Genomic DNA, 18,333 nt, shown 5'->3' with positions numbered 1-18,333 from the left:
GCCTGAATGTTTACTATGTCTCTCTCCACCCCTGGATCAGGACAAATCAAAAATAATACTGTACAATAATATTACAGTACATGTCCATGTTTCGTGTGGAAAACACTTGAGGATCGTAAAATATTTTTGCACAGATAGAATCAGGAGACTTAGAGCTTTCAAAAACATTTATCATTTGTCAAGATTGTGTGAAGATTGAATCCAGTGCAGACCAAAAACACACCTATATAGCACTACCAAGACCAAACCGTGGGACAGTGTGTTTTAAAAAGGTTCAAACTGGAGTCTCCCGTGAAATCTGAAGGGACATGAGACACCACTTTTTGCCATTTTGTCAAAGATGTTCCAAGGCACATAAAAATGTCAGTTATCAGTAAAACGCTAGCAATCCTAGAATACCTTACAACCAGAATTAAGAACACATTGACTACATAAATAAAACAGTGACTTAAACAACAAAGATGTAATCGCTGAATAGCCTTTGATTGGATTTGATTGACAAAGAATGTACAGTATGTACTTGCACTCATTTGTTTGGCAGTTGTAGATCTAGATTTAAAAGCCTAACCACACACGAGGAGCACACTTACTTCAGGTAAACACCATATATATATATATCTGTTGCATTGCTTATCTTTATGTATGTTACAATCTGTGTGGTCCCTGTTAAATAAACAAAAAAAACAAAAAACAAATTGCTCATAAAGTAGTAAAGCGCAGACCTGTATATCAGTGTGTATGATGCATATTGCCAGACCTCTATATAGTTGATGGGGGAATTGTTTCTTTTACCCAGACTACACTGAGTGACTTTATTCTGGTATTTCACAGATGCAATCAGTAAAATGCATACAGTATACCACATTTTCATTACCAGTGTTCTTATGTAGAAAAACATACTTTTTATTGAGTAAATATAAAACAAAACAGGTTTACCAAAGTTGGAAAAACCTGATTCAAATTTATTATAAGTCAAAATCACAGACATTCCTACACGTGCATCATGGTACAAGAAAATGACAGAGACATCACGGATCCTACTTACAGTTGTTTTTATATTTGAAAATAGCAATGCTGTTATTTCTGCTGGGTAACTGGGTATAGTGTACAATATATTGGCATCCCCACCCCCCAACACACAAACATAATAGTACAGATAAAAGATCATAACATTATACATAAAGCAACAGCTGACTCATGTGCCATGTTTAATACTGTAGCCCTCTTCTTAAAAGCTCTACATAAAAAAGCCACTCCTCATTCACTGGAGGGATAAAGTGCAATATAGGAATGTTTACACAACGAGAAGAAAAGTGACAAGAACAAAAACAAAACAAAACAAAAACAGAATAAAAATCTATTAACTACCTATAGTAAAATAATTTTGGGTAATGCTGAATTTTACAGGTCCATAATGTATGAATATTTTTCCAATATTTAGAAATAAATAAAAAAATAAGACATTTCCTGGAAGGAACTATATAATTTAGTACTAGTTATAGGTACAATTTAGACTGTGTTTAATTCGTTCATTAATCAATCCCAATTAATTGTAAAATTTGTCTACAAGCAGGAATACAATTCAATTGTCCATTTTAAGCTAACTCTGTTGATGAATGAGCACTGCCTCTGTCAGATAATACATTACATACATTACATAAATAGAAAATAAAATTTACAGTTAAGGAGACTGAAGGAATAATGTATACATTAAAATGGAGGTTTTCTTTTTAAGGATATTTCTATTTTCCCAAAAATTTGTAGAAAATTATAAAGTTCTTTCCAGGAAACTTGTTCAAAATGATTAGGAAATTATGGAACACATAAAATAAAGTCTTATGAAATGTTGCAGGTGCAATTAGGGAGAACAATCTTTTTTTCTTTCAAGTGCATTGAATATTATTATATGGAGTACACTCAAGTCTTTTTTCTTAAAACTCTGTTATTTCAACTTATTCCTAAGAGAGAGTTGTTTTTGAAACACTGTAAACTGACAAAACTGAGAGAGAACCTTATAGCTCAACCACATCATTTTAAGGGTGGTCTGTAAAAAGAAGGCCTTAATCCACCTTCAGACAAACTCGTTTCATTAGGGCAGTACAGCCAGAACTGAGCGATCTGGCACTGAAAACGAGTGTGCTTTGCTTTACCTTGTTGCTTGGCCGACCAAACAAATTGGTCAGATTGAGACAATGTTTGTTATGTTTGCGTGTAAATGTGAGAAGAAGTCAAGGTGACAGAAGAAAGAGCCATGAATTTGAAGCGTGAGAGGGAGAGGACAAGCAAGAGAGACGGGGAGAGCAGCAGGTATTGACGCTGTTGGGTGCTTGTAGGTTGTCTTATGTATTGTGCTATCTCATCATCATGTGAGCTGATGTAACATGCAGAGGCTTAAAAGGTCCAGATTAGGCTGGCTGAGACTTAAGCATCTGCATCTGTACTGAGCTGGTAAGAATCTCACTCTTTCTTTATCTTCATATCCACAAAAAAAGATGTACAGTTCGAGATAAACCAGGCTGTTTATCAAACGGATGACTACAGTACCACTGCATTGTTTAGAAGTATACAAAAATCTACATTCATCAATTCTTTCATGACGCTACCACACATTTCAGGCATGTTGAAATTGTAGGTTACATGTTGAACTGGTCAGTTTGTGCTAGTAACTGAATATAAAGTGAGGTAATCTGAAACCTGTCTCGCTTTTTCCTGTGTGTGTATCTGTGCAGCTAGAGCTAAGAACATACAGTCTCAAAAAACAGAAATAAAAAATTACAATGTACCCCTCTTAATACCAAAGCTTTCTTGAAAAACAGAAACATTTGCCCACATATCCACTGATGTTTCAATGATTAACCCAAACACGGGGAGTGTGTGTTACATAACAGAGTCCCAGGTGGCTCCCGGACATAATGAAAATAGCGACAGGAGAAAACCACCAGTTCAATTCCACCGGCTCCATCGACTGAGTCAGTGTGTGTGCGCTTCTTTAGTGTGCAAGTCTACAAGAATGTGAGAGGAAACAGGTCCAACCGAGTCTTAGATTCTGCTGATCGTGTTCAGCATGACATTACTGGAAAAGTATTGACAAGACTATTGACAGAACAATAACAGAACAATGAGAGCAGAAGAATTATTTCTTCAGTAGACTGAATCTTAATTAACAGTCAGCATCACCTTGGGAGTCTGAAGCTGTGTCCCAATGCCATACTACACACTAACTGTACATGGTATGTACTGCATGCTTATCAATATAATACAGTTTGTAGTAAGCAAGAAATTAAGATACTTTATAAATCTATAAAGTAGATAAAGTAGATAGTTCTATAAAGAACTGGTGCAATTCATATCCTGATAGTCATCATACAGTGACAAAGATTTCCACTGCCAATTAAACTTCACAAAGAAAAAACAAAACGTCTTTCTACCCATTTAGTACTTATTTTTTGGTTTTCCCAAGACCTTTTTGAAGTTGTTTCATCACCACTCACAAACCATTTAAACTGTTTTCAGCTGTGAGTGGGCCTCTCAGTTCTTTTGTGCAATCAATGAGGGAAAACAGGGTCCAGTGTAAACACACTAAATACTAAAACCTGCTGAGAACTACAGTATGAAATTGGGACAGAACTTTAGAGTAGGTCAACACAAAAAAGCAGAACAACAGCTTTACTAAATGAGTGTGTGTATGTGTGTGTCATTTTCCAAAATCTGCCATCTTGTTATAAACGTAGTCCAAAGAAAACTTTTTAACTGTCCATAATTGTAAAAATTTTCCATGCTGTGAGCTTTTCGTGCAATAAAAAAAAAGAAAAACCCATGCTTGGAGCACCAAGTCCCTCAAATTAATACTCTGACCATTTCAAATGAAAACATTTCCCCCTTTCTTACCAAGCAGAGCATGTGTCCTCATGTTATTTCTTCAGTTTCATGTCATGCACAGATTTAGTGCCATTCGAGCTTGACTGACAGCCAAGGGAATCAGCGTGAACAACAGCAATGTTTAAAATATTACTGATAAACTTGGCACAAAGACTTGCTGACATGTTTATATTGGCTGGCTTGACAAGAGGCAGAATTTTGTCCACAGTATGTACACACTGCCAGAATTTGGTAGTGACAGCAGCTATAGCCAGCTGTATTTACCAGCAGTGTGAACACTAACACTCCCTTCCTCACAGACGGGGGGGGGGCTACATCATGTGTCGTGATAACTTGGAAATCAGCAGCAGCAGTATCAGTAGGGCAGTGGGTGACATCACTTCGAACTGCTTTTGGCAAGCTATGATTGTCAAATGTGTGGAGAGAAGTATCTACCTTGTGTTTGGTTATTTCCTCTCAACAACAGGAATATTCAGTTGGTAAGATAGTATTCAAAAATGAAGGTCTCCGCACAATAGTAACAGTAACATTTAGAAATTACAGCATAATATGTGCATACATGTTTCAACTCCTTAATGCCAGAGGGCTGCATGAACTTAATGACCTATGCTTCAAGTTTTCAGGGGATAATAACATGTTACCAAAATCTGAAGTTGAAAAATTGCTGGTGGGTATTCACACCAACTGTTAGGGACTCCTAAGAAATTGCTGACATAGGCTCTATACATCCTGTGTATCCATCACATCAGTAAAACTTACTTCTGGAATACGTTGGCAGTGATCTCATACCAAGAAATCAAACAATCTGCACATATTTTTTATATAATTAAAGCTGCAATCAGGTGTTGAAGAGGCCCCGATGCTCCCGTGCTCATATTGTGTCCAGCGGCAGGTTTAGGTTGCCAGAGTGAGGAAAACATTATTTAGCCTTCTCAGTACAGTGAAGGCGACTAACATCTCAGTTACTGTATGTGTATTTCAGATGCTAAGTTTAAGAATGTGAAAAAAATTACGTGGACAGGGACCGGACCACCACAATATGAGAGCTGTGTTCACCAACAAAATGGTGAAGTGTGACTGCAAGAAAACGAGCAAGCGACATGTCCACAGACACGGGGACAAGTCTGTTTTTCAGGTAGTACAGACAGAACAGGGTGTTTTGTGCTGCTATGGGTTGTATTGCTCATTTGCCCATCTTCTATGAGGTCATTTCCTCCAGGGGAACGAAGACGTAGCGAATTTCTGGGAGTCCCCCGATCACTCTGTCCTGTTCTCATCCTCCTTTTCCTGGTGATTCAAGCTTTTTCTTCAGTTCTGACTGGCTCAGGATTTGGCCCCGTCACATTCCTGCTCTGTGGACAGGTCTATTTCAGACATGCCTATCTCCACGCCCGTGATAATAGAAGTGTCTGAATCACTGCTGAGCGGAGGCTGGTGCTCACCTGAGGGGGGAGAGAGGGAGGCGATTCATTATTTGACGGATCATTATGGGATGCAGTCACACCAATACCTCCGGGCAGGGACAAATGAAGTCCAGTGACGAAGGTTAACTCTTAGTGCCATTGTCACTTAATGGACAGGATGACTATTTGTTTATTAAAAGCTGCTGGTTGCTGTAATTGCTCCTCCTGTCTACGCTACTGCACCGTATGTGACAATGGTTCACAGTGTTATTCTGTGCAAATGTATTTTGAAGTTAATCTGAAGCTAAGTAGCTCCCTGTTTGTACTACATTTCTCTGTTGCAGCTCAATGAGTCTATACCCAATATACCCATCTGACTTAAAGCGAGTGTGAGGTGGTTATCTATAGCCCATGTATTACCTGCAGTAGATTCGGATCAGCTTGCTGCAAGTTTAGAGAAGCAGCCGGGAGCCACTTTTAAAAAAATGCCCACAGAAAAAAAACAAGATCAGTTTAAGTGTTCACTTCATTCTTTTAATATTTTCACTGCTTTATCTTGCCGTCAAACAGCCCATTCCTTTGGAACTACATTTTTTCACCCCTTGAACTACTGTAGTCCCACGCACAGTTGCACCTACACTTAGCTCTGTCACACTCAAACAGCTGATCTGCGGAGTAATACAGTATGTGAGGTGGATGGATGGATGGATGGATGGATGGATGGATGGATGGATGGATGGATGGATGGATGGATGGACGGACAGACGGACAGAGAGACATGTACTGAGTGTGCATTGTAGTCAAAGTCCCAGACAATCTGAGTGTGACAGAGTGATAGCTGCAGTACCATTAATGGCAGTGCTCATTATTCAGGGAAAAGATGTAAAAGAAGCTGCTCTCCACCACTGCCTGACAGATCAGCTCATGCTTTCTGCCTGTCGGTGACATTGTCTCTGTCAGCTCATTAGTGTGCGACAAAAAGACAAATCACGTCTAATTTACATTCTAATTAGTCGTGAGGAGAACACCAACATGTGGTGAGCTGATCTACTGCTTGTCAAGCACACAAAAAAATAGCTCTTTGCTCTAGCAGCTTCGGAGTGCCTTGGAGGAGAGTCCCTTTAAGGTAAATTGGAAAGTACATGATATAAGGACATTTTTTTAATGTTCAGTGTTTATCTCAACAAATACTAGACTTATCTTTTGCCTCTAAGTAGAACCAACATATAAAACAGGAATCCATTCCCATGCTCTGGAAGCAGTATAGAGCACAACATTCACATGATGCTGAAGCTAAAACCTAATACTCACAGTTGTCACTATTTTTTTTGTTCATCCCATTTTTATTAATGAGGGTAGGCTAAATAACATAAATACCTCTCTGTATAATGCAACACAGTTCAACAGCACCAAAAACTAAAGCCTCTTTGGTGATGATTAAGTTGAATCAACACCTCTTTAACACAGTTTCAGTAAAAACTGAACAGATACATTTTAAACCATCATGTAGGAGAAACACAGCTACTTATATTACTAATATACTTCATAACAGATAATAACATTTACAGAAACTCAAAACTCTATATCCCTGTTCTGGGGATATGAGGCCAAACAATAAACACATGTATAAGCATATGCATGTACTCATACACATGAACACATAAAGTGGTGATAGCTAGCAGGTGTTTAACAGTCATTAGTTAAAGCAATAACCATTAGTCATTTGCACTGGGTGCTAGAATGTATAACTTCAACAAACACGGTATTTGAGTGTATGTGGGTTAGGTTGTGACTTTGTGGAAAGGGAACACTGTTGTTTTCCTCCTGCATCACCCAAGAGGATATAAATTGGGGAACACTGACCAGGTGGCTGCTGGCCTAGTTCAGGCCTCAGAACAGAAATAACAGCACTGACACGATGTTCCCTAATTCCCATCAACTGATGAATATGTTTATGTGTGAATTAACATTGAACCAACTGCCCAGTTTAAGATCCCTCTGCAGTGGTGGAAGAAGTATTCAGATCCTTTACTTGAGTAGAAGTACCAATACCATAGTGAAGATATTATATTATAAGTTAAATAAAAATTGTAGAATTCCTTTTTGAAATATTGGAATTTTACCTCTTTGAGCCTTGAGTAGTTTTTTTAAATGAAACCACCTTAGAAGTTTAAAGGGGAAATCTCTCTTTGGTGAAACTGCTAACCACTCAGACACCTCAAACATGACAAGGGGCTCCAACTACTTTTTTGTAAGCATTCATAATCCACTAGTTAAATTTTGCAGGAACTATAAATACTCAACTAATGTACAAGTACCTTTAAATGTCACTTGTATTGTACTTACTGCTGGCTATGATGTGGCTCTCCCCGGCCTGATGCACCATCTCTGAATCAGGATAGAGTTGCTGCAGACCCACGTCTGTCCCTGCTGGGTCCAGAACTACAGAGCTCTCGTTGATTGTGATTTCACTTGCCCCACTGATGGGGTTGGTGGGTGGACCGCCGACAGACATCTCATAGTCGGGAGGAATCTCATCTGAGCAGTCAGCGTTGAGCTGGACAGGCCAAAGATATCTTTAGAGTTGCTCTCATGCATAATGATGTGTCTTCTTCACTTTCATATTTTGCACTTTAAAGTTAGATTAGCTTTAATATGAGGAATGAGAACAGTGAGAAGATCCAAATAAGTTAAAACGGAACTTACTGGGACTCCTAAGGCTTTGAGGATGTTCATTTTACACATGGGACACGTGCGGTGGTCTTGTAGCCATGGGTCTACACAGTGTTTATGGAAGACATGCCTGACAAAATAAAGTGGCAACACACAAATGATTAATTCAACCACAAATGATTGTTAAAAATGCGGTGCACAGTAAACGGAGTATTAAACAGGATACAGAGATACCAGCAGTTATGGAACATGATATTTTTTGATGGCCAAAGGTAATAATAATCTAACAGACAAATGGAGATTCCTAATTTTTAACTTATGTACAACATTGATCAAACAAACCTTACCTGCATGGTAATATCCTCACAACATCATTAGGCTTATAACCTTCAATACAAACTGCACAGTTGTCAAAGTCAGACTCAGTCTCCTAAAGCACAGAACAAAAAGGCACAGAAATGGAAAGTGATGTAAAATGACAGACCAGTGAATTCTCAAATATATATGCATACCAAATAAAATAAGTACAGTGTAATTCATTGATATTGCCCTCCATGTGGATAATCACATTTAAAACATGCTTTCAAGTGTCTGTTTGCTGTGTGGGGAACATCATTTACCTTGTCTCCTTTCTTAATGGTGCGTACTTGAAGCTTGCTGATGGCTTTTTTGGCAGCATCTCCAAGACGTCTCTGTAAGACATAAAAGAAAAAATGTATTTATTACTGACAAGATGAGTAGGTTTTTTAATTTTAATGCAATGTGGCTTTAATAATAAGACACAATAATATTATTATTATTATAAATAAAAGTATCCATCTTCTGATTGTATGTTCTGAATGCTGACAGCCAACTGTCAGACAAAATGCCTGAAAATGTTTTGCGGAGACACTGATTTCCTGGAGAGATTTAAAGGAAGTGCATACAGTGTTTCCCATGAATTTCAAGAAGAAACAACAGGGGATACAAGCTCAGGGGATATTTGTGCTGGTGTAATGTTTTTCAGGAGCATTTTCCAGACATTGACATGGATGTGGTCATAACATCTGTTTCAGATCATACTCTCCAGTTCTTTTGCATAAAACAAAATGAGGGTAATAAAAATACAGAGACAATATGGAAATATTGACAGGACGGAAAAACCTAGAAGATGGCAACAGACTCACAGAACTGACAGGCAAGTGGTGTCAGTAATAGAGTCTTACAATAGTTAGATATCACACACATCATTACGTAACTGTTCAAAGTCTGTTTTACCTTACTGGGCTGCCTTGGAAATAGATTGAAAGCAGATTTGTTCAGTATGGCTGAATTCTTTGTACAACATAAATCAACATAATTTAAAGTGAAAAAGCAAACAGGGGTTGTCATGGCCCCGGCTCCTATCACAACAGGCACGTTGATGTACCGTCATTACAGGCGTCACAAGAACGTCAGAGACGGCCATTCATAATAAAGAGATGGCAAAAGCAAGTATTTGCACTGTCAGCTCAAAGGGCCAGAAAGCTGAGCGGGTTGATGGTTCACTGGTTTGTCACATCTCTGTTCAGCCAGCTGTCAGGCTAATTCTGGCCTCTCCTTACGGTCTTGCAGGTCTCACACCAGATGACAAAAGGCACAGACCATTGTTAAGGGCGAGACCAAAGCACAGATGCAACGTGAGTGTCCATTTTAGGCAGATACACACCATCTCACAGAGTTATACTTCGATTTAACAAAGAACACAGTCTGGTACCTGGTTGCGGTCTCGTGCATTTGCGTAGCGGAACCTCTGGATGTAGTAGAAGACGAGCCAAGCGAGGGAGATGATCATGAGCACGATGAAGGAGATGGAGACAAACACTACCGATGTTCTGCTCACGTACTTCTGCAGGTTGCGGGTTCCAATAGTGATGTGCAACATGACCACGATGTTCTGCTCCAGCAAGGCCACAATCTCACGACCTTTAGGCTCTGGGATCATGATGGCCACAACATCACCTGTACCTGCACATACCACAAAATATGAAATAAAATTAAAACATAATAAAGGAATATAGTTGTTGATATGTTTATTCTTTCCATGGTTTATATCCTGATAGTGTCCAGAATATAAATATTTTATAGAAAATATAACGAAACAGTTGAGTGAGTAAAATGGAAAAAATAAATGAATGCAAGTTTGTATTGTATTGTATATATCTGAAATGATTAGATTGTCAGCATGAAATCAATAAACAGCTGTTTTGATAAATAATTGTGTAAGTCATCTTCTCTATGTGAGGATTATTAGTGAACTGAATATCTTTGGGTTTTGGATGGTTAGTCAGACAAAACAAGACATTTAAAGACATCACCATGGACTTGATACAACATATTTTCTTATTTTCAGACAATTTATAATAAAAAGAAATTTATTGGCATTGAGCTTGTTACTCCAACCCTTCTTACAATACTTTCTATTATGCAATACATTACATTATATATTGCAATAACGATACTACTTCTTACTATCTGGCATCAAAAGTAACCAAAAGCTAATTATCTTTTCCTTACTACTGCCAAAAATACCATTAATTGATACAGCCTTGCTTCCTGTATAATTACAGCAATCTGCAAATGCTTAGAGGTTTTTACATTCAGGAACCTGCTCTACTTTTACAAGTAACTACCGTGAGGTCAAAATCCTGGTATATAAGCAACTGCAATTAAAGCACAGCAGGTGTGAAAACTCAGGTGCTAGTTCAGACTCAGGTGAACTGCACTGAGGAAACATGTGTAGGTTGCCTGGAGCTTAGACAGGACACAACTAAAGCCTCACTCTCAGTGTCAGAGGCTTCCTGCCAGCAACCATCTGTTGCTTTGCTTGATGTGCACAATAAAGGAGTTCGTACTACAGAGTCACCAAGCATCTGCACCTGAAAGATGTCCATGTTTTATAGTATAAGACTGAGAATTTTCCTCCTCTTGGCTACTGCCTCTCCTCAGCTCAGTGACAGATAAGCTTTGCCTCTGGGGCTAACAGAAATCCACTTCTTGATACAAACACTACTACTTTCTATTTCACTTTTGAAGAAGTTTAAAAAATCCTTTTACACTGTGGCACAATACTCAGTAACACATGATATGTTTACCAGTGAGCTTAAGAAAGTAAACCCATAACAAGTAATACCTGAGGATGTTTCCCCCCCCCCCCAACATCATAGACTGGGGTGATTCTGTCAGAGGTAGCCTACTAACACTGACGGAAAAGATGGTGTTTTCCAGAGGAGTTAAAGGCTTTGAATCAGACAGATATGGTACATTTTCAGAGGGTAGTTGCAATGCATTATTGCCGTCAGGCTCATAAATCCCTTTATATAACAGGTCTGTTGTGAAATCTGCACATCTGTTTTATACCACCAAAGTCTAAAGCCAGACCAAAATTATGTCTTGTAAACTGTTTCATTTTCATGCATATTCAAGAATCAGCATAGACAATAAAGTTTTCTGGCTAAAAATGGAAAAGATTTTAATTCTTCAAGAAATAGGATCCAAGCATAAGATTATTTATTTATTTATTTATTTTAAATAATACCTCAATACAGCAAATATTTTGAGGCAAAAGCAGCCTTTTAAACAATTAAACACCTCAATTAGCGGTAGCAATGCATTGTGGGTTAGGTAGAATTGGGTAAAAAAGCTCTTCTGCAACAAAAAAAAATAAACCCCCAAAAAAACTATCCCTACCCACAGGGTTATCAACAGTTATCCATTTAGCAGTATTTCCATGTTAGAGCCTTTAAGACAAACCCTGCTGCAAACAGTGAGAAAACAAAAGCTTGTGTTTGGACAGCAAACAGATGGTAATACACTGCTGAACACAACATCTATTTGGACCCTAAGGCCATCAGCTGTCATATGTCGTCATTCCAGTTCTGGCCTATGTTTGTAATTAAACTGTTGCATCCAGACTCCACATTGCCCATGTATGTCCAGCCTCAGCTTCACAGCCAACAGAAATAAGGAAAGGTACGATGAGGTATGTAAGATTTCCCTAAGCCTGGACTCTTATCTCCTTCTGCTCACAGTGACGCAGTCACAGTGGACAAAAATAGCTGCTTCTAAAACAGGAGGGCAATGTCAGAGACTGAGGCTGATCTTGTGAAGAGATTCATGTCCTCCAGACCCACTAGGCCAAAATGTGGAGGCAAGGAGGAATAAATACTGAGCAGGGTAATTTAGTAGACAACAGCCTGTTCAATCTCAAGTGTCAGTCAGTTTCACTGTCTGTGACACTGGCACAGATTACCAAAGAATTAACTGGTAACCACATTATTAACAACTGTACCTGACAGTTACACAAAGCCAACTACACTGTGGTTTAATCATGGAAGTATTAAAGCTACAGAGTATTTGATTAAAGGAACAGTTTGGGAAATATGCTTAATTGCTTTCTTGTCGAGAGTTAGATAAGCAGCTTGATACCACTCTTATGTAAGTAAATACAAAGATGAAGCAATCAGCAAATTATCTTAGAATAAAGAATGGAAAGAGGGGTAAACAGCTAGCCTGTGGTAACAAAACTCATCCACCAGCACATCTAAAGCTCACTGATTAACACGTTACATTTCATCTGATTAAACCACACAAAAAGTTAAGTGGGGGTTGTGTGCTGGATTTTCTCTTGGCACTGAACAGTTACTGCTCTATGGCTAACACAAACTAACAAGAATTGATGGATGATGGATTGGTTTTTTTCCTTTAGACATAGCCAGGCTAGCCGTTTCCCCCTGTTTCTAGTCTGTATGCTGAGCTACTCTAACTGGCTGCTGTATATGATATGAGAGTGGAATCTATCTTCTTGGAGTTTTGACAGGAAGAGGGGTTTTGCTGTTTAAAGCTTCATCGAGACCAACAGGGTGATTGGATAAACCCACACACTTTAAGAACTGAAAAACCCAAATTTATCTGAGCTGGCTTTATGGAAACACGAGTTTGACACCGCTTGGCCAAGGGAAGGAAGGATTAAATAAAGACAGGCCATGAGAGGTTTCTGATTGGCAACTGTGGATTTTACAGTCCAGCTGTGTTGCTTCTGGAAAGCGAATGCTCCCTCACATTCAATCTACACATTGAGACATGTTCCTTTGTCACTGCACTCTCTGTTACTTGCCTCCTATTTACTAGCTTTGTCATCACACCTCTCATGGCTGCCTTCTCTGTCTCTTTAACTGTCTCAGTTTATATTTATGTCATGGCTCGAAGCTGGGACAGTCTGGTGTCTTTGATCTTTTGCAGCAGGTAAACCAGGGCTCCTCTCTGAAGCCTTTGTTTGCTGCTTCAAGAGCAGAGGAATAGAGGAGGATTATTGGTCAAATACTGTAGATCCCCTGCACAGGCACATTGGCAGACCATTTACTCAAGTAAAAATAGCACTACATTAATGGAAAAATATTAAATTTTATATAACAGACCTGCATAAAAAAAAATGCTTAGGAAAACTACAGGCGTATTAACAGCAAGCTGCACGGGGGAAGCCCATCAGGGAATGAACACAACAGTGACATACAGTGTTACCACTTTATATAGCTGTTGTGCCAAACAAGTTAGCACACAGTTGCCTATTTAAACATCCAGCCAACACAGAGCAACGTTAGAATTCAGCTGAAGTCATGATTTGGACAACCTTATGTATGCAAATCCATCATTCACTCTCCTTTTGGATCAGTGTTCATCTCCACCAACTCCTGAGAAGCTGCTTTAGCTGCTAAATGTTCCAGTATTTTTACCAGCTAGTCACTAACTTTGACAAGCCTGCTGTTGGTGCTGTTTGTTATTTAACATAAATTGGGTTTTTAAGAACTTGTCTGCTGTAAACAGCTGCCTGGTTGGTGTAAGCTGCAGGGGCAACAACAGAGTCTGGTGATGATAAGTGAGTTTGTCACTACGATCAGCACCTCTCGCATTACACACAGTCATTCGATGAATTGTTGAAATAAAAACATTTACTAGTACAGCTGTAAGTATCCACTGTATGAAGAGAGTAAGTCGAATTGTAATGCTGCAGGTTGTCCACGTGATGCTACCAGGACCAGGACATGTGGCCTCCAGCCCATCCACACCTGTTCTTGACTTCAGTCTAAAAAAATGTTAGGTTAATGTTTGATCTGAAGTGTCAGGCAAGATACTGAATTTGAGTGACAGCTTTAGAGGCTCTGAATAGGATTTTAAATCTACATATCTTGACAAGTGACACTATTGTACAAAAGAACCCTTTCAGTTAAAAATGACTCAACTATTATGTCTCCAGGTGTTGTATACTTTTTGTTTGAACATCTGTTTTTGTAAAGATCGTTTTGTCCAATAGACTTCATGCATTGTGCTGTTGTCCGCCACAGGTGTGTTGGTGAGGTCAGCCACACCTTTATGAAAACTAGCAACAGCAACATAGAGCACATTTCCAATGGAAATAAACGTCAAGTGGAAAAGCGGGCACTGCTTATAACTACTGCAGAAGGTCTAAGTGTCAACTTTTATTCTCAAAAAATAACAAAAAGTGTGCTTATAATAGAAATAAGGGGTGAGACATGACAGGTTAAACTTTAAACTAAGAAAGTATTTTATACTGTAACTGCTTAGCAGGCTTGAAAGAAAAAGGTTTATTCCAAATAGGAGTTACTTTTTTCCTACTTTAACAGACAAAGCACTTTACAATTTGTCTCTCTCTCTCTCTCTCTCTCTCACACACACACACACACACACAGTGGCAGAGCTGCCATGCAAGGTGCTGGCAATATGAAAAGGCAGAACACCTTACACAGCAGAACAGGTATTCAAGCTCCTGTGTCAGTGAGTACCTGCGCTGATGAAGAGCATATGAACAAAAAAAATGATTATCTGAGCTCCAGGCTCAATGAAAAAAGTAAAAAAATAAATCCCCACAAAGATCAACAAGGCATCCCATCATCACATAGAAACACCTTCAACATCTTGCAGCAGAGCCATGGATGTGTACACTGTACATCCCTCTAGCTTAACAGGCACTACAATTCATTTGAAGAGGAATCTCCACTGTGACTTATGCAATCTCTGAACAGCCTATTTATGAGCCTTCTAGTTAAACTAAACCCCGTCTTTGTCTATGACCGATTTTAAGTACGATTTCTAGAGCACATCAAAACATGACCATGCTTTTACATAGTTGTCATAAACATCTAGCAAGCAAATTACTACACCTGATGCTATTTAAACAGTCAAGTGTTTGTCCAATTATCTATGCATCAGCCTGCCCTGCCTCCAGCAAACAAGCAAACAAGCTAAGCGACTTTCCTTGGAAGAACCTGAAGTTGAAACTGGTGTCTGTGTTTTCAAGGTATTTTGCATGGATTATCTCCAAAGGTTTGTTGGGTGTGTTGTTTACACAGTGATTATTTACTCATTTCAGTTCTGAAAACAGTTTTTTTTTTTTGTTGTTGTTCTTCCTCTTAAGCTTTGTCTTGAGGAGTCATTTACCTGTGAGTCTTCAGCCCGTGCTTATCTGCAAAACTTTAAATTGTGTGTTTACATGTTGATTACAGTGGTTCCTTTCTTCAAGCATAAATTCAGTAAAGAAAACTTGTGTGCAGACTTTTGGTTTCACTCACGCTATACTATCTGGGCTACTTGGCACATATAACAAGCATTTACCTTGTCTGTTTTGATTAGAGACAACACCTCTATCATTTCAAAGAATCATATACTGAAAAACCATTACCCTTTTAATTTTAAATTATAATGTTCATGCTCTTTAATCATTAAAGTAATATGTTCTCACCTTCTTCAGCAACTACAAACACTTCGAAATAATCACAATAATAATAAGACATCAGGACATGTATCAACAGTCACAGAATAACAGGTAAACACCACCAGTGAACACTAAACACATGGTGAGACTGCAATGAAATGAACATTTTTTATTTTTCACTTACTGGGAAGATTGACATTGTGCATAACTGTCTGCATTTGTGAGTCAAATTTATTCACACAAATTCTGAATGAGTGTATAATGTACAAAGTGTTTATTCCACTGTGTTATTAGAGGTAATATTTTGGGTCATCAAACAGATGCAGTGAAGGCATGGGAAAGATGTCTGTTGATTGATGTGTAGTTTTAAGTAATTATTAGAAAATGCATATATACGGTATATACACAAGGATACATTTTCTAATGCATCCATGTGTGTATACTTTAGGGCTGGATGACAAACTTCAGTATGTTTATTGTACCAACCAATGTGTGTCTGAAGCAACAAGTATCCAACAGTGTCAAGTAACAGAAGCTGAAGGAGACCATTTGTGGTCAAAACATTCTCACGCCCATGTACATTAGAAGAAGAATATGGAATGAGGTAACAGTGTACAGGTATTGTTTTAATACTAATACTGCAGATAATTGTTGGATGGGTATGGATGTGCATGTACGTGTACCTGAACTTTAAAAGACTTTATCCAACCCTAGTTGTACATAATTACATAGCCTATACAGGTTTCACCTACAGCCACACTTCAACAAAGATCTGCAACCAATCATAAAACCAATTAGCAGATGCAACAGATCTATCCAGTGGATATCAGTAATCTGCTAGGGGAGCCAGTTTGTTTTCTGCTTTACCAATAAACAAACTGATTATTCAGCTGATTACAGGGATGCAGAACAATGAAAACCATTCATCTGGGCCAGAGGTGTCCAACTAAAGAGGCAACTGATTGATGACATTAGTACTCTAAGGCCTCTATGTCACGACTGGACAACTGTAGTGAGGTGAATGTTCTGCTTGCAGGAAAGAACACAGCCAGTGAACTATTTTGAGAGAGACTTGGAATAAAAATAGATAAGAATAATAAAAATAATAATGATAGACTCAACTTGAAGGTTGACAGGTTGTTTCTTACCTGGATGGGGCATTGTTATGGTGTCGTTGGCGCTGCTTGAGCCCACATTGTATATGACAACTGCAGAGGCGTTGAGATTTGCAACGTTACGGATTTTCTCTCTGTATGTACAATTTCCCGCAGCCACTAACGCCACCCAGGCGATGTTGTGAGAGACAGGAGGGAACCTGACGTGGGGGTCGCACACCTGTCTGTCCTGCGGGAGGGACGGCACCAGAACCAGACCTCTGGCTTCCTTCTTGGGCGAGTGCTCTCCGTACCGACCGTACTCGGTTTTCTCTGTCTTGACCTCCGAAGTGACGGGGTCCAGGTAGGTGATGTTGACAAAAGCTGTGTACCATTCCTCCTTTTCTGCGACCGTGAAGTCCAGGCACAGCAAGTGGACGAAGCAAAACGACAGCAGCCACGTCGAGAGAGCCAGACTGCGGCAAGCTCGGATGAGGGACGGTGCCATTGTGCGGCTGGCTGGGGAGGAATGACGAGCTCCGGGCGTCCTCCTCACTGGGAAAGCTCGCAGCACGTCCCTCCTTTAAAAGGAGCTGCACGTTACAAATGCATTAATCTTTGTGAAAAGCCAGGGCCAGACACCAGAACCTCATAGATGAGGCGCCCAAAGAGTTCGTGAGCTACGTGCACAGGAGTCCACTACACGCCACTACCTGCAGGAAAAGACGACACCGTGTGTTGTTGTCCACCGTCAGCTGTTTCCCGTCCTCGCTCAGGATTGGCTCCACGCTCATTGACACGTGACCGGGGCGTGGACAAGGTGCCTCTGTCGCCCTGTGGCATGTGGACAAACTAAAACAGTCATAAATCATATAAACCACTGGCACAGAAATACAAACACGATGAAAATAAATTATAGCACGTGCTAGATGCCATAAGACTGGCTGCTGGATGTTTGTCAGAGACCAGATAGAGCAAACATTCGGGGGCTTAGCCCCAGCTTTAGTCTATATTAAGGGGACATGCTCCCCCAGGGGAAATCATGATAGTTACCCAGGAAAAAATCATCCCGAGCCTGCATCATTTTTTTATCTAATTGTTCTCTGTCTCCATCATTCTGAAACCACAACACAACTAATTCTGACAATGACTAATATTTACTACTGCCACAAAAAAAGGGGCAAAATTGTCTGATGTTACTATTTTGTATTTACATGACTCCGGGAATGAATTTGGCATAAACAGCATAACTAATCTTGAAACCTATTTTTGTTACACTATGCTGGAGTAGAATTCACAGATTTAACGTTTAGATGACAAACCTACATTTAAATCCAGACAATATTAGTATGTGCTGTTCTTTCTGACCAGACATGGATCCACAACAAGGCCAACTAAATGTCTTCACTACTCTGAACTGGATATTAGACCAACAGAAGAACATTTACACTAATTATATTAATTTCTTTAAGGAATAGCATCATAGCATAAACAACGTAAACATGTACTGTAATATTATCATACAGTATTTTATTTG

At 39.2% G+C, this 18,333-nt stretch overlaps 1 protein-coding gene across 1 annotated transcript; it reads right to left on the bottom strand.

Moving 5' to 3' along the window:
• Nucleotides 1-153: 153 nt before the first annotated feature.
• On the bottom strand, nucleotides 154-17,538 carry rnf150a (ring finger protein 150a). Its single transcript, XM_023404198.2, has 7 exons — nucleotides 16,851-17,538; nucleotides 9,691-9,941; nucleotides 8,576-8,647; nucleotides 8,303-8,385; nucleotides 7,989-8,085; nucleotides 7,629-7,839; nucleotides 154-5,321 (listed from the first exon to the last, which is right to left on the bottom strand). The coding sequence occupies exons 1-7, from the start codon at nucleotides 17,302-17,304 to the stop codon at nucleotides 5,203-5,205; spliced, it is 1,287 nt and encodes a 428-aa protein (XP_023259966.1). The 5' UTR covers nucleotides 17,305-17,538; the 3' UTR covers nucleotides 154-5,202.
• Between the last annotated feature and the right edge of the window lie 795 nt (nucleotides 17,539-18,333).

Source organism: Seriola lalandi, unplaced genomic scaffold (assembly GCF_002814215.2).
Source record: "Seriola lalandi dorsalis isolate HSWRI2012SDOR001 ecotype SW California unplaced genomic scaffold, Sedor1 jcf7180002054234, whole genome shotgun sequence".
Lineage (NCBI taxonomy): Eukaryota > Metazoa > Chordata > Actinopteri > Carangiformes > Carangidae > Seriola > Seriola lalandi.
The sequence above is the reverse complement of the archived record's forward strand: the minus strand, read 5'-3'. Positions and strand labels throughout refer to the sequence as shown.